We start from the raw sequence: 11,937 nt of genomic DNA, 5'->3' as shown, positions 1-11,937 counted from the left end.
GTAGTTGTACATAAGAAGTCCGGAATAACACTCCTTCAGTCTTATTTTCCATGTCCATCCCTTTTTTTTTTTCTGAGATGTCTCTAAATAATTTTTTAAAAATTTAATATTTTTTATATTACAATTTTTTTTTCATATTAAAAAATTTAAATATCTACATTGCAAAAAAATTCAAATTTTAATATAAAATGTATTAAAGTCAAATCTCTTGTAGTAATGAGATAACTACTTATAGACGAAAAGAGTAATACTGTTTTATCAAATTCACTGACCATCATATGCCTATCATCAGAATGTTTGAGGCTAGCAAGCTAGCTAGGCAGACTAGCATGAATTCTTTTAAGATAATCTCGACCCTTCATTTGTCATCTGATGATAGGAAACTCATTCATCTTACTCGAAATTAAAAAAAAAAAACTGAAAATAATATAATATCATATGGTTTCATTCATCCAAAGCTAGAAGAGAGGGTTATGACCAAGATTCCCTAATGAATGTACTTGATGAACCCTCCTGCACGCGGCTACTCCTTTGGTTTCCTGCCCTCAGAATAATCGTTCCCTTGATTAAGAAATAAATGAGAGCTAGGAGAAGAAGAAGAAGAAGAAGAAAAGCTTCCCATCTGTGCTGGTGATGAAAACCTTGGCAACTCATTATCTTCCCCTACTTGGTTTTGCGCCATTCCTGAATAAGTGGTAGAGGATGTCACGGATGAAGAAGAATGTGAGAAGAGAGCTGGTTGTTGAATATGGAGGCCAGCTGATTCAACGTATTGCCAATAGTTATCAGTGAAGTCACTTGAAAGCAGCTGCATATATTGTGACAGGTACGGGAATGCTTCATGGGGTAATGAAGAAGGAGCGATGTTTGGAAGTGAAGGAGGAAGTTGCGGAGTAGAACTAGAAACTGAGCTTGGAACCTGTTCATTAGGAACAGGGATGGGATTATTGTTAGAACATGCAGAGAAACAAAACTGATGCAACCCCCCTCCTTGAACACGTTCAGGAAAATTAAGCTTGGCTTTGCTTCCTTTGAACTTTAAGGCTGCTGCATCGTAAGCAGCTGCTGCAGCTTCTGCGGTATCAAACGTACCCAGCCAAACTCTAGCCGCCTTCTTGGGGTCGCGGATTTCGGCTGCCCACTTCCCCCATGGTCTCTGCCTTACACCTCTATAGTGCCTCTTCCTGATCACGTTTCCTTTCCAAAGAAGAAACACTTAAAAGTATTTGTTAATCATGAGGATCATTACCTCCAAGATATTTCATGCTAGAAGCCTAGAAGGAATGCACAAACGTACATGGAAATACCAAAAACAGTGATTAAGAGGGCCACGAAAACAAAAGGCAACCAGGCAACAGAATTTGCAAGTAAAAAAACTTAAATTTGTCATACCGGTCTGCAGATAATTTCCTCAATTTTTGTAAAGTGTTTGTTAATTTTGTATCAGTATTATGTAAACGAATATATGGCTTAGCCATTTCAATCTACTTTGTGATATCTAGACTCACTATAGCAAATGAAAGTATAAAGAAATCGAGTAATTAATGATGAAATCCCTTCACATGGTTTTTGGTTGTACGGCGAGTTGCACTTTGAAAGAGCTCGGAGGGATCCATCGAGTGGGGAGATATAGAGCTTGCAATTGCACCCTTTTCATTTTCAAACTTTATATAAATAAATGGCGTTTTGGTTTATGATTCAATCGTTTACAAGCACTTGCTAATTAAATCTTGAAGAGAAATCAAATCAATATATATATATATATATATATATATATATTCCATGGGAGACCAGAGAGAGGAAGGATTTTAGACAAATATATAGAATGACAAAAAACCAGTGATCATCAAGTCATCAAGATCGTGTTATATATATATATATATATATATATTTATATCTAGTTGATCAAATATAGGTTAATTTACCTTGATCCTTTGCAGGAAGGGAGGACCGGTCTTGCTCTGTCAGGACAGACACCTGATCAGTTGCTTGCTGGTGAGGCAAGATATCACTTTGGGTGTTGAGACTGTGATGATGTGCAAAGGCTGATGCTGCAGCCATGGAAGAGGTACCTTGTTGGACCAGCTGACCAAACGATGAGTAGAGAGAGAATACGTCATCTTCCTTTTTCTCCTCCGATGCATCCAACGGAAGAGGCCTCTTCCCATGCTTCCGATCCACCTTGTTTTAACCTCTAAATCCGCAGCTTAATCAATTATTTCTTCTTATATATGTTGTGTTTCATGTGATCTTTTGATCAAGTTTATCAGAATGTCAGACCAGTTACCACCAACCAGCTATACTTATAGCAAGACCAGTTGAAAAAGTAAAGATCTCGAAAATCGATTTGGGTTATGTTTAAGAACAACAAAAACCTAAGAAAGAGATCATAAAAGATTGATATGCTGATGAGGAAGGAAAGGAAAAGTTGAAAAAAGAGAAAGAAAATTGCTTGGAGTGTGTTCATTGCTAACCTGTGCGTTAAAGTCAGTTTTTGTTTATCCCTTGCGCCAGAGAATTGGTCTTCTGCATTGTGAATGTAGCCCTGATCGACTACACCCCATTTGTGGACCTTACACCTGTCAGCTCATATACCCATATTCAAGATCAAGCTGTATATTTTTTGGGCTTAATTTAAATGTTTCTCTTTTTTTTTTAAATTAAAAAAAAGTTCGAAAATTATAATACAAATGTTTAAAACTTTTTAATATAAGATTGTAAAAAATTATACATAAAAAAATATTAATTTCTTTTTTTAAAAAAAGATAGATAGAGAAAAAATGACAAAAATAGTATTATCATCTATATAATATACTATTCTTATTACTTAACTATAATAATATGAACTTCCTCCTTGCTCTCTTATTTCAATTTTTAGTTGTAAATGTAACTACAAAAATGATTTTTTTTTTTCGATAGAATTTGTTAGTTATTTTCAAATATCCTCGGTGAATTTTTGATAAAATTTGTTTTTGACAAAATTGTTTTTATGGAAAAAAAAGTATGTGAAATTTAAAAAAATAATAGTGATTTTGAATGAAAAGGTACTATAATCAATAAAGATTCAAAAAGAAAATGAGAAGAGTGGTATTAGTTGATAAGACATACAATCATGGTGATGGGCATGGGTGTCAAATTCTTTATCAAAGTTCAAATTTAAACAACGTGAAATGTATGTTGGAATGGGGAAATTAGGTGGAATGTGGCCTTTCACCTTTGCACTTTTTCAATCACTAGATAACAAAGTGGCATATATTTCTTCACACCCAGGCATTAAACCCACTTAGAAAACAAAGCTTTAACATCCCAAAAGCAACCTTCCATTTCAATGGACCAATATGTTGGCTTGCAAGCTAGTGAACAATGGGAGAATCATCATCATTATAATAATAATAATCAATAATCTATCACAACAACAAGTTTCAAAAATTATCATCGATAAGCATGCATGACCATGGAGCCTTCTCCATCGCCATGTGCAAAGGCAAAGACAGCCACTCGATTCGGCATGCGACTTATAAATATCGATGCATGTTTGGTGGGTAAAATACGAATATATTTGCTTTCCCTTCCTTGGAAATTTTCTCACTTGTCGGTGTTCTGACTATGCTTCTTAGGCTCCACCCCTTCACTTTATTTTTTTTTTAATTTTCAATTCTATTTTTATGTATTTTTTTAATTTTCTTTGGTTGTTAGGGGTTGGGAAAGAGCAAATAGTACAAAAATTTTTATAAAGAATCTTTTATGCATTTTGGAATAGAGAAAAGGGTATATACATATTCTAATGAATACTAAGTATTTGCGTTTGAAATTATTGAAAAGCCTTTTGTATACACTGTATTTAACATGTTTTGATTTGTTACATTTAAAAACTTATATGAGGCAGTTTAGAAGGGAATCAAAAGATCATCACTGACGTTTGTATACACGTCACCTCAAGCCCATGTTCTTTTTCTATTGAGTCTTTAAAAATTCTTCCAACCCATGACTTAAACTTGCAACCGACCAATGCAATTATCAGAAAAAATTAGTTTGACTGGATGAAGTTTAAAATTTTCCTGATACCATTTGACTTTGATACTTGTCTTCAATTCGAAGATGCACATTATCAGTGAACCCTACCACGCTGGGGTCACCCACTTTGGTTGCATTGAATTTTCTCGTAATCTCTTTCTTTTGAAGATCCAAGGATTTTACGGAGAAATTAAATTCGTGATCTCTTGGATGCAAGGTTGGTTATGATATCATTTCAACTAGAAAAGTTGATTGAATGAGACTTTAGAATTATCTTTATATCATTAATGTTATGAAAATATAACTTAAATGAACAAATAAGGATAACTTGAAAGAATAATTAAAGAGAAGAAATAAAATGTATAGAGGGAGGGAAAAGATTTTATTGAAGTGTGTGTTTATAAATGAACTGAGAGGGTCTATTTATCAATAAATAACCTCATTATCTCAATAGAATTTACAAGATGAAGATAACATTTAGTGATTAGATGGATTAAATCTTAATCAATTAATTTACATCAAATCTAGATATAGATAACATAAATAGATATTCACAAAATTATTCATAACACTCCCCCTTGAATATCCATTGTATTAAGAATATGCCTCATCAAAACCTTACAAAGAAAAAACTTCATGGGAAAAAAATCTAAATGAAGGAAAAAAAGTACATAATTTTTTTCAAGAATAAGTTTTTGAAATACTGCCTCATTAAAAACCTTATCAAGAAAAACTCAATGAAAAAAATCTTGATAAAGAAAAAGAGTACAGTGCGTATTTTACTCCCCCTAATCACTGCAATGTTTAAGATATTTAAAATTGCGCATTCCGATCTTTTGTATCAACTTTTCGAATGTTGCAGTAGGAAGGACTTTAGTAAACAAATATGCTAAATTATGACTTGAACAAATTTGTTGAATACTAACATCACCTTTTTCTTGGAGATCATGAGTGAAGAAGAATTTTGACGAAATATGTTTTGTTCGATCGCCTTTAATGTATCCTTCCTTTAACTGTGCTATGCTAACAATATTTATAATATTGTTGAAATTTCTTTCTTGGTTGATAAGCCACACGTTTCTCGAATATGTTGAGTTACAGATCTTAACCAGACACAATCACGACTTGTCTCATGAATTGCAAAAATTTCTGCATTGTTAGAAGAAGTAGCAACTATAGTTTGTTTTATAGAATATCATGAAATATCCGTACCTCCATATGTGAACAAGTAACCTGTGTAGGATCGAGCTTTGTGTGAATCAAATAAATATCCTGCATCTGTATAATCAATTAAATATGATTTTAATGCATTTGAATAATATAAGTCCATATCTATTGTTCCTCAGAGATATCAAAGTATATGTTTAATTCTGTTCCAATGTCTTTGAGTTGGAGAAGAACTATATTTGGCTAATAAGTTCACAACAAGTAATATATCACGTCGTGTATTGCTAGTAAGATACATCAGTGCTGCAATTATAATAAGATATGGTACTTCAGGATCAAAAAGTTCTTCATTATCCCCACCAGGTCGAAAAGGGTTTTTTTTTTCACATCTAGTAACCTTACAACCATTGATGAACTCAATAGATTTTTTTGTTCATATAAAATCATTTTAGCGTTTTTGCTATGTAATTAGATTGATGGACAAATATTTTATTTGTCAAGTGTTCAATCTAAAGATCTAAACAAAACTTTGTTTTTCTAAGGTCTTTTATCTTAAATTCTCTCTTTAAGTAATCCATGACTTTGGATAACTCTTCAGAAGTTTCAACAATATTTAGTTCATCAACATAAACAACAATTATCACAAATTCATATTTAAATCTTTTTATAAAAAAACATGAGCATATAGGATCATTTTTATAGCTTTTTTCAACAAATATTCATTAAAGCGATTATATCAAATGCGTCCGAATTGTTTTAATCAATATAAAGATTTATTCAATTCCTCTTTGATTGCATTTTTCCACATTGTTTAATCATTTCTATGTCTACATTCTTCACAGATGTAGGTTCAATATCCTCATTTTCTTTCATAATATTGAGTGCTACATTGTATGCAAAAATATCATCGACGTTTATACATTTCGGTTTCATCTTTTTTCGGTTATGACATTATTTATTGAGATCTCTTCATTTTCACTGATTTCAAATATTTGATTTTTTTTTTTGGAATTATGTCAGGGGTCTCTTCTGGAATTTTTGTTTCCTTTTCTTGACCATCTTGAATATTTGCTTCTTTTCTTTTTTGAAGATTTTTATCTTTGGAATCGATTAGTCTCCCACGCTTTTGGCTTGTCTTAGACTCATTAGCAATAGCAGATTGTCCTACATCAATTCTAATTGGAGCATTTGCAACTGGTATATGAGATTTAGTTACTCTTTTTAGGTTAGTAAATACGTTTGGCAACTAATTTGTTATATTTTGCAAATGAATTATCTTTTGAACTTCTTGTTTACATTGATTTGTGCAATGATCAAAACTAAATAATGATAATATATTCCAAGATATTTCTTTTTTCCAGCTGCTTATTTTCTTCCCTTAATGTTGAAAAATTTGTTTCATCAAAATGACAATCAGCAAATGTTGTAGTGAATAAATCTCCTGTTAAGGGTTTTAGATATATAATTATAGATGGAGATTCATATCCAACATATATTCCTAACTTCCTTTGGAGACCTATCTTTGTGCATTGTGCTAGATAATTCGAACATATACCGCACATTCAAAAATTCTTAGATGAAAAATATTTGGTTTCTGACCATAAACTAATTATATAGGAGAGAATTTATGATAACTTGTTGGCCTAATGCGTACAAGTACTGTTGCATGTAAAATGACATTCCTCCAAGAAGAAATTGAGAGTTTGGATTTCATAAGTAATGGCATTGCAATCAGTTTAAGATGTTTGATAAACAATGCTGCTAGACTGTTTTGTGTATGAACATGAATAACATATTGTTCAACATTTATTCCAATTGACATGCAATATTCATTAAAAGCTTGAGATGTAAATTCACCAGCACTATCAAGACGAATTGTCTTGATTGTATAATCAGAAAAATGTGATCGCAAACAAATTATTTGTGCAGGTAATCTTGCAAATGCCAAGTTGCAAGTTAATAATAAGCATACATGTGGCCATCTTGTCGATGCATCGATTAAAATCATAAAATATCTAAATAGTTCACATGATGGATGTATGGGTCCATATATATATCACCCTGAATACATTAAAAAAATATAGAAAATTCAATCCCAACTTTAACTGGTGATAGTCTTATAATTTATTTGCCTTGAGCACAAGCAGCACATGAGTATTTCATTAGATTGAAAAATCTTCTAGTTTTTCAATGAATGATCATATTAATTTTCAATAATTTTTTTTGCATCATTATTGATCTAGGATGGTCCAACCGGTTATGCCAAATATTAAAATCATTAGTAAACTTCTGGTTTACTATGAATTTCAATTATTTTAATATTTATGTAGTTTAATCCAGAAAACATAGCAAGTAATTTTTTTTAACACACACCTCCTATTTGAGATAATAGATGTAATATAGAGGTAATAAATGTCTTTTTCATTTGTTATCTCAATATAATATCTATTCATACGAATATCTTGAAAACTTAATAAACTTATTTGAGACTTAAGAGAAAATAATACATCATCTATTGTAAACTTGATTCTTCAAGGTAGTAAACTATTAGCTCTTTTGGAACCTTTAATTAATCTTGTACTATCGGATACTATATTGACATTGGTTTTTTCCATTGTCAAGTAGGAAAAATATTTCTTGTCTTTAAATATAGTATGCGTTGTAGCAATATTTGCTAGACATATATTTACATCATAGATCTTGGATCCAACAAGACGAATATCCATATTTTTATCGATAAAATAAAATATATACAATAAGAAATTTACAATTTAACATGAAATAACATTCAATACATAATTTAAACACATAATAAGAACATATCATTTAAATATAATAAGAACATATTAAAGTATCTTCCTAATATAGTTATACTAAAATATACCAACTACTATTAAGTTCATTCTCGAATATTTTCATTACCAATCATATGATCAATTTTTTTTTCAAGACAACAAAATCAACAATGGATATTTCCATTACCAATCATATAATCAATTCCTCTTTCAGGGTGGACAAACATCTTGATGTGCTATATCAACTTGGCCATGGTTAAAATCATCACAAGATGTTTTAGTTTTTAGTGATACTTGATAAAATTCAAGACGTACAATAGGTATGTGACCAATGGCAAATACGTTTTCTATATTCCTTCTATTCTTTCCATTTTTGTCTTTTCATTATTCATCTACTTCTGATAGGTTGAAAGTATTACAAGTATTTATCCACTTCTCGTGGGTTAGTGGGTTAAGGTATCCATCAACTTCTAGTGATAAAATTGTTCATCCACTTCTGGTGGCAAAATTATCCGTCCACTTCTTGTGGCAAAATTATCCATCCACTTCTGATTGTAAAATTATTTTTAATTAAAATAGTGATAGTGTAAATTATTATGATGATCTTTTCTATGTCTATCATCATAATTACTAAATGATGAGGCATTCATTTCAGGGAAAAAATAGATTCATGACCATGACCATAATTATTAAATGATGTCTTATTCACTTCAAGGAATGGATGAATTTATAATTTTTTATTGGTAGCTCGTTTGTCACATTTATTTCAGTGAATGGAAATTATGATTTTTCATTAATAGCAAGGGAAAAAATATAATATATATTACATGATAGCAAAATTCATATTAAGGTTGATTTTTAGAGAATGAAAATACTAAAGAGATATCAAGTTACTTGATTTTTTAATATCAAAACTAAAAAAAAACCAACCTTTGTGAGAGGATAAAAACAAAATAATACGAACACTTACTTGATTTGCTAAAACCAGAAATCGAAATCGAATTATTGAAATTCTGTTGAAGCTTGAAGATGATGAAAACAAAATCTAAATTTGAGAGATCAGAAGATCGTGCTGATAACGTGTTATGAAAATATAACTAAAAAGAACAAATAAGGATAACTTGAAATAACAATTAAAGAGAAGAAAAAAAGTATTTAGAGGGAGAACAAAGATTCTATTGAAGTGTATGTTTACAAATGAATTGACGGGACTTATTTATAAGCAAATAACCTCTTCATCTTAATAGAATTTATAAGATGAAGATAACACTTAGGGATTAGATGGATTAAATCCTAATCCAATCTAATTTACTTCAAATCTAGATATAGATAACATAAATGGATATTCACAAAAATATTCATAACAATTTATTCTTTATTTATATTTTTTGTGGGTTTAACTTCTTTTTACACGATAATTTATTTGTTTCAATTAGTATCTTGTGTTTTTTTTAATTAACACTTTATTGTTAACTTTTGTTCTCACATGGAACTAGGCTATTAATTTTATCTAAAAAAATTATCAAAATATTCTTAATTTAAAGTTAACTTATTTGTTTTCACTTGAAAATATTTTACAATTTTATTATGCAAAATTAATAGTCAAACCTTTTGTGTGAATAAAAGTTATTTACACAATGCTAATTGAAAAAAAAATCTATCCATTTTGTGTTAATTGAAAAAAGAATCATAAAATTTTGTTGGAATTTATATTCGAAAATATAAAGAAGAATACATAAGGAAATAGTAGAGACTTAACAATTAACAATAAAAAGGTATGAGAAAGAGTTTGAATGTGAGAACCGGTTCGAGGCACACTATGGAAGGCGCTGACTTCAATGTAGATTTTCGTTGCTACTTCGGTGCAATTAGTGTTGACAAATTTCTTAAGCAAGTGCAGGCTATCGCAAACAAGTACTATAGTGATAAGTAGAGTATTGTTTCCATAGATATTTGTTTTTAAATTTTTATTAAGCATTAACATCTTATAACAAATTATTCTTATTTAAGGAATTGAAATTTTCAAAAAATTATTTAAAACTAAATTTAATCAAGCATTAAATTAATTAATAGAAATTAAAATTACTTGAGAAAGACAAAAGATTAAAGACCTAGGATTATGAGTTCATTCAACACCTCATCTGATACCAGCTTCTCTTATTATTTACATTCATGGATGGTTTTACTAATCTATAATCCAAAGTTATATACAAGTCTCCGTCGATATGCTTGTACAAATACATAATTTAATTGGGTCACTATATGTTTATAGGAATTAATTAAATTAAGTTAATTAAGTTAGTGTCCTAATTTGGTTATTATTGCAATTGGCGTATATCTACCTGAATCATGAATCAGATCACCTAATTGACGTGAACATACACTATTCAAATCTTAGTCCAATTTAAAATCTCTCTGTCGAGTCTCAGTTAGATTTACAATTCAATTAATTGTTGATAAGGTAATTTAAAGCATTAATAACAGATTTGAATAAGCAAAAAGATAAAGAAAATTAGTTCATGCTATCTAAAGTAAAACATTATCTAAAGAAATTTATCTATAAATTCAAGTCCAAGAAAATAAAAGAAATACAAAACGAAGAAAGAAAGTGATTTAAAGCTTTTGGTCTTGAATCTCTCTCAATTTCTCTTGTTTTTTTGTTTGATTCTTCGCTCTAATTCTCCAGAATAGCTACTATCGTCCTCTCTCAAGAATTATTTGAAAAGGTCCTTTAAATAAGTTTAAATTAACCTAATTTCCAAGTTTCTTGTCATATATCTACTTTTGGAAACAAGCTCTAGCCTCGCGGCTCTAAAGTGTTTTGTTTTATCTATGCTCTCTTAGTGCAGTACTCCAATTTTGACAAGGATTTTGATCACCTTCTAATTCGAACTAAAAAAAGTGATAAACATTAAAGTTGTAGTACTTCCTCTTGACTTTTTAGTGGTTTAAAAATCTCATCAATCAGACTTTTGTAGAGAGATTTATGGTAAAAATACCACAATATTTTTAGAAAATTTTGCACCTAGCTTTTCTTGCACATTTACTTTCATGAAGCTTTTTACACTTGAGAACCTTCAAAATAGAGACTAAATCAATTATTTCTCAAATTAAGACTTTTTGATATAAAAATGAGTTAAATTTACTCAAATTAAAATAATTCAACATGCAGTAGACTAAATAATAAAAATATAAAAGCTACTTAAAATTAACTTAAAAATATACGGACTTAGCTATTTTTGATAATCAAAATGTAGCAAAATAACTCTATATTATAGAGTTATCACATCTCCAAACTTAATATTTTGCTAGTCTCCGAGCAAAAACTAAAAAAGAAATAAAGTAACATAATTGAAAACATCAAACTAAAAATCAAAGGCACAAAGTCATCGACAACTTATAATTTCCTCATAAATAATCTCATTTTCCCAACTCAAAGTAAAATATAAATATTATTTAAATTAAGATTACATTCAAATGTAAGCTCATTTTCGAATGGACTCCCGTGTGTGTGTGTGTGTGTGAGATCTCTTACCATAAATATTATGCACTCCGGATAAGTTTATGCTCATGTAAACTTCAAATTAGTTTAAAGTTCCATAAGTTTGCTTTTTATCTCCCTCTCCACTAATGTAGGCTAATACTCAATTAGAGATCTTTAGGACTTAATTCAGCTTGTAACGTGTGGCCAGGATTGAGGTAGGATATGAAACAATATCTAGCTCAAGTCACCCTAAACACATAATTGTTTTAGAACCTATATAACTTTATTGTGTTTCTTCACTGAGTACACCCTTTTCTTTCACTTTCATTTTTTTTCTTCATCAAACCGATTTTTTTTTTTCAATTGAATACCCCCAAAGTTGGTTCTTTCGATAATTGTGGGATGAATACTTCACAAAGCTTTTACATTTTTCTCTACACTTCATCTTTCCTACTTTTCTTATCAAATAGCTCAACA

At 30.0% G+C, this 11,937-nt stretch overlaps 1 protein-coding gene across 2 annotated transcripts; it reads right to left on the bottom strand.

The window, feature by feature from the left end:
* Positions 1-208: 208 nt before the first annotated feature.
* LOC18601135 (uncharacterized) lies at positions 209-2,471 on the bottom strand. 2 transcript variants are annotated; one of them, XM_018119651.2, is made up of 2 exons: positions 1,926-2,471; positions 209-1,215 (listed from the first exon to the last, which is right to left on the bottom strand). In XM_018119651.2, exons 1-2 carry the CDS (start codon positions 2,059-2,061, stop codon positions 524-526), a joined length of 828 nt encoding a protein of 275 aa, XP_017975140.1. In that variant the 5' UTR covers positions 2,062-2,471; the 3' UTR covers positions 209-523. The 2 variants fall into 2 exon arrangements, with proteins under 2 accessions (XP_017975140.1, XP_017975142.1); XM_018119653.2 differs by having other exon boundaries at positions 209-1,197; positions 1,926-2,470.
* Positions 2,472-11,937: the final 9,466 nt, after the last annotated feature.

This window comes from Theobroma cacao, chromosome 4 (genome assembly GCF_053813885.1).
Source record: "Theobroma cacao isolate CCN51 chromosome 4, ASM5381388v1, whole genome shotgun sequence".
Lineage (NCBI taxonomy): Eukaryota > Viridiplantae > Streptophyta > Magnoliopsida > Malvales > Malvaceae > Theobroma > Theobroma cacao.
This window is presented reverse-complemented; position numbering and strand designations above follow the sequence as displayed.

What these genes read in the sequence shown, in the direction of transcription:
- LOC18601135 (XM_018119651.2), bottom strand. Translation starts at nt 2,061, where the DNA reads ATGGCTGCAGCATCAGCCTTTGCACATCATCACAGTCTCAACACCCAA. An exon ending in CCTTCCTGCAAAGGATCAAG is followed by an intron (nt 1,216 to 1,925) that starts GTAAATTAACCT and finishes AATACTTTTAAG; the next exon opens with TGTTTCTTCTTTGGAAAGGA.